The following is a 4,145-nucleotide window of genomic DNA, read 5'->3' as shown; positions in this document are numbered from 1 at the left end:
TTTTTTTCTTTTTCGTTTTTTCCCCTGGAAGCTATTACTGACAGGGCCAGATGTCCCTTTCTCAGACACAGCCCACATTTGGCTTAAAGACTGAGTGCTATCTTCCTCAGAGACCAGAGTTTTTGAATCTCTCTCCCCTCCTCTCACAAACCTGCCAGCCCAGAACCATTGTAGCTGCTTTGGGTTTAGCAGCATGATTTTCCACAATGTAGCTCTGAGGGGTTATCAGCATGGCAGCGTCTCTGTTGGTGATGGTGCCAAGAGGCCCCCAGGCATAGGTGGCAGAGTTCAACAGGCCCTCATCATTCCCTAGTTTACTCTCCTGCCACGGCACCCTTAGAAAAATGGCCCGGCAGCCATTTTTCTTCTGTGGGGTACGTGTTTCATACCACCGTACATTAGCAAATGCGTTTCTGCTGTCTTTTGAGGGTATCATTCCAAAACAGGATCAGAAAGACCCCTTAGTTTCCTTGCAGAATAAATATCTAAGAAGCTGAAGCTGAACTTGTAAGTGGTCACCCCTCTGGAGTGGAGCCTAGGTAGGGAAATGGGTAGGAGTGTAGATCTTGTGCAGCAGTTCGCCCCTCCCCCCCCTTTTTCCCATAATTTGTCCTTTTATTGGATTGTTGGGAAAGTCATGACTCATTTTTCCATAGAAAAAACCTAGAAAAATATGTCATGACTTTTCTGACAACCTAATAACTTTGCCAAGGCTATCGATGTCTGGCTTGATGCTAAAATCAAATCAGACAAAATGTGCCGAAAAAAATAGTAGCGTCCACAAACCGAGGCATTTTCTGACTTGTCAGAATGTGTTCCCACTGCCTCCCGGTCGGCCACCTATTAGAATGAGCATCGTCTCCCATCAGAGTCTTCATGGGCTGTGTTCAGAATGCCCCCTCATCCTCATGGTCTGGGAACTTCCTCGTCAGGGGCTGGCGAGATGAGGAAGGCACCGGAAATGGGCCTAGCCAATCAGGGCTCCTAGCTTGCCACACAGGGTTTGGGGTTTATTTAACACCTGAGGAGGACATTTTAACACGATTCTGTTTTGAGCCCACCAAGTGCTTCCCTGTCTTTTCACTCTGCCCTAACACAGCATGGAGTGCTGCTCGATGCCGTCCCTGTGTCCTCCCGGTCGTCCCCTCCCCTCACGCTTTCTCCCTTTCCTTTTCTCTCTCATTTTCTCTGTTGCTTTCTCAGTTTTGCTTATGCCCTCCCCTCCCCCCTTTGTTCCTTCTCTCATTTTTACAATGCATGGACATCTTAGTTTTTTGAGCATGTTTTGATCTGCAGGCTAAGGTGGTTTAAAACTCTGAGAGGCTTAATTATTTATCTTGGTTTCTGGGATGGGAGGAGAACCCATAGTCTATTTCGACCTATCCCAGGGAGAACAAGGAACCTTGCCAAACAGAGGGTGAAAGAAGGCTGTACTCGCTCCCTCAAGAGTTCCTTCTGATCCAGAGGGCACAGACAGGCCCTGAGGCCAGCAGCCCCATTGGGTCTCCACCTCTGGAAAGTATGGAGGACTGAGCATGCTCCCTTCCACCCCTCCCCTCCTTCCCTGCCTTCCTGCCATCTGGCTGAGTCCACACCCCATGCACTGAGGGGCATGATTAGACAGCTCTGGGTACAGACCAAGCGGAGGAACTCAACACAGCCCTTCCTTGCAAAAGCCGGGGACGTTGTCTGACAGTGGTTGCCCTCAAGCAGGCAGCAGTGCGGTTACTCTCCAGGGGCAGAAAGTGGCCAGGGTTCACTTGCTTGTTCGAGGTGGAGTGTTATCAGCCACGGTTCTGGCTCAATTCTTAGGGTCCTTAGATGAGCACATTTCCCAGATCTGCATTATTTTTATAGCATTAGTGTGGTTGATCCCCCAGGATCACCTTTCCTACCAAACACGATCCCATCAGACTGGGATTAATGGTAAGAAAAGCTTCGAAGTCACATGCTCAATTTCTTGAGTTGATTTCCCCTGACCTCATCCTTTGATGATAAGCAAAAAAAGGCGCTGAAATCCTCATTCCTGTTTCTTCTATAAATGGCTAGTGAAGAGGGGCGATTCTGGTTTTGGTGCAAGTAGAATTAGTCTTTCTGGTTTAAACACTAGTTGTTGATAACCCCAACCCAGGAAGGTCCATGCTGTGATTCCCTGGCACGTCTTTGTCGTCACTTCTCTGTGACGAGCTTGTGCCGCGCCCTCCCTTTGCTGGCCTCCGCATATTGACAAGGGCACGATGCCCCTCCATCCCATCCTCACTGTCTCTCCTTCCGACCTTCTCACTCTGGGGTGGGGAGGGGAAAGCCCCAACTCTTTAAAAAACAAAAACAAACAAACAAAAAATCAAGTTTGATTTTGAATCTTAATAAGTTTGAATCTTTAATCCACAACCTGCAGGCCATACAACCAGTTATTCTTGTTCCTTTGGATCATTTTCTGTTTTTCTTATTCTTCCCCCTCCCCTACCTTCGTTTATCCTCTTCTACCTGTTTTTGGTGGTTCTTTTTGTTTTTGTTTTGTTTTGTTTTGTTTTTGTTTTTGTTTTTTTAGTTTATTTTGTTTTACTTTGGTTCCCCCTCCCTCCTCACCTGACTCTGACCTCTCTTGATTTGGTGTGGTTCTTAACAGACAAGCCCGAAAGCTCTCTGGGCGCCAGCAGCCTCATGGTGGTGGTGGTGTGTTAAAACCTTTAAGCCTCTTGCTAGCGCTGCCTTCAGCTATGTGGGCTCAGCAGTCAGCATTTTGAGTTTCCTATCGATATGAGGCGGCTGGGAAGGAGCTCTGTCTTTCTCTTTTAAACTGAACACACACACACATTCACATGTCACTGGGGGTGGGGGTGGAAATGGGAATGGGGGGGTGGCACAAGAGGCGTGATGGGAAAGTAAGAATGTCTAACCCAAAGGGGAAATAGCAAGCTTTTCAGTTCACCTGAATATGGACAAAGCCACTTTCTGCAGGTGGCTCGCTTGGATCTGGGCAGGGGTGGGGAGCAGGCAGGGCCTTCTGGACTCTTACACAGTGCTGCTGGGACAGGCCCAGGTGGGGGTCCTGGGTATGTGAGCGATGCACCCCGGTGAACTTTAATGGTCCTCTGGCCTCCGGGCGTGCCGTGTCCGTGGGACCCGTTAGTGCCTTCCACCTGGCCATGAGCAGTACATAACTCTCTCCCTCGGCATCTTGGCCCTTGATTCACAGATCGCTCTCTTCCCCTGTTTCTAGGAGAAAAAAAAAGTGCGTTCGCTACATACAAGGTGAAGGCAGCTGCCTCAGCCCACCCTCTTCAGATGGAAGCTTACTAGATTCGCCTCCTCCCTCCCCCCACCTGCTAGGCTCCCCTCCGCGCGACGCCAAGTCACAGACTGAGCAGACCCAGCCTCTCTCGCTGTCCCTGAAGCCCGATCCCCTGGCCCACCTCTCCATGATGCCTCCGCCGCCCGCTCTCCTGCTTGCCGAGGCCACCCATGGCAAGGCCTCTGCCCTCTGTCCCAACGGGGCCCTGGACCTGCCTCCCGCCGCTCTGCAGCCTCCCATCGTCCCCTCCTCATCACTTGCACAGCCGTCAACATCTTCCTTACATTCCCACAACTCTCTGGCCGGGACCCAGCCCCAGCCCCAGCCGCTGTCCCTCGTCACCAAGTCTTTAGAATAGCTTTAGCGTCGTCAGCCCCGGTTGGTTGGTTTCGTGTTCTGTTTTGCGTTTCTTTTTCTCGCCCCCTGCTTTGGAAGGTTCTGTTTTGTACTCTTTTCATTTTGTGCCATGTGCCTACATTAGTTGATGTTTATCGAGTTCATTGGTCAATATTTGACCCATTCTTATTTCAATTTCTCCTTTTAAATATGTAGATGAGAGAAGAACCTCATGATTCTACCAAAATTTTTATCAACAGCTGTTTAAAGTCTTTGTAGGGTTTAAAATATATATATATATACATAACTGTTATGTAGTTCGGATAGCTTAGTTTTAAAAGACTGATTAAAAAACAAAAAGAAAAAAAAAAGATGCGATTTCGAAGCAGCCCTCCAGAAGGAGTTGGTTCTGTATTATTTGTATTAAATACGAGCTTGCAAACCAATCATTTTACATCTGGTTTATAAACCATGAAGGCATGACGAATGCAGTGCCCTGACTTTTGTTTTTTCT

At 48.6% G+C, this 4,145-nt stretch overlaps 1 protein-coding gene across 12 annotated transcripts in view; it reads left to right on the top strand.

Moving 5' to 3' along the window:
• The window catches only part of TCF7L2 (transcription factor 7 like 2), a 217,233-nt gene extending 213,095 nt beyond the window's left edge, over positions 1-4,138 (top strand). For all 12 annotated transcript variants that reach the window (XM_014593395.2, XM_006162771.3, XM_014593396.2 and 9 more), the window contains one exon: positions 3,224-4,138. In XM_014593395.2, coding sequence (XP_014448881.1) covers positions 3,224-3,653 — 430 coding nt within the window. In that variant the 3' untranslated portion in view covers positions 3,654-4,138. The remainder of the gene's footprint in view (positions 1-3,223) is intronic.
• The last annotated feature ends 7 nt before the right edge of the window (positions 4,139-4,145 follow it).

Source organism: Tupaia chinensis, unplaced genomic scaffold (assembly GCF_000334495.1).
Source record: "Tupaia chinensis unplaced genomic scaffold, TupChi_1.0 Scaffold140534_1, whole genome shotgun sequence".
NCBI lineage: Eukaryota > Metazoa > Chordata > Mammalia > Scandentia > Tupaiidae > Tupaia > Tupaia belangeri.
The sequence above is the reverse complement of the archived record's forward strand: the minus strand, read 5'-3'. Positions and strand labels throughout refer to the sequence as shown.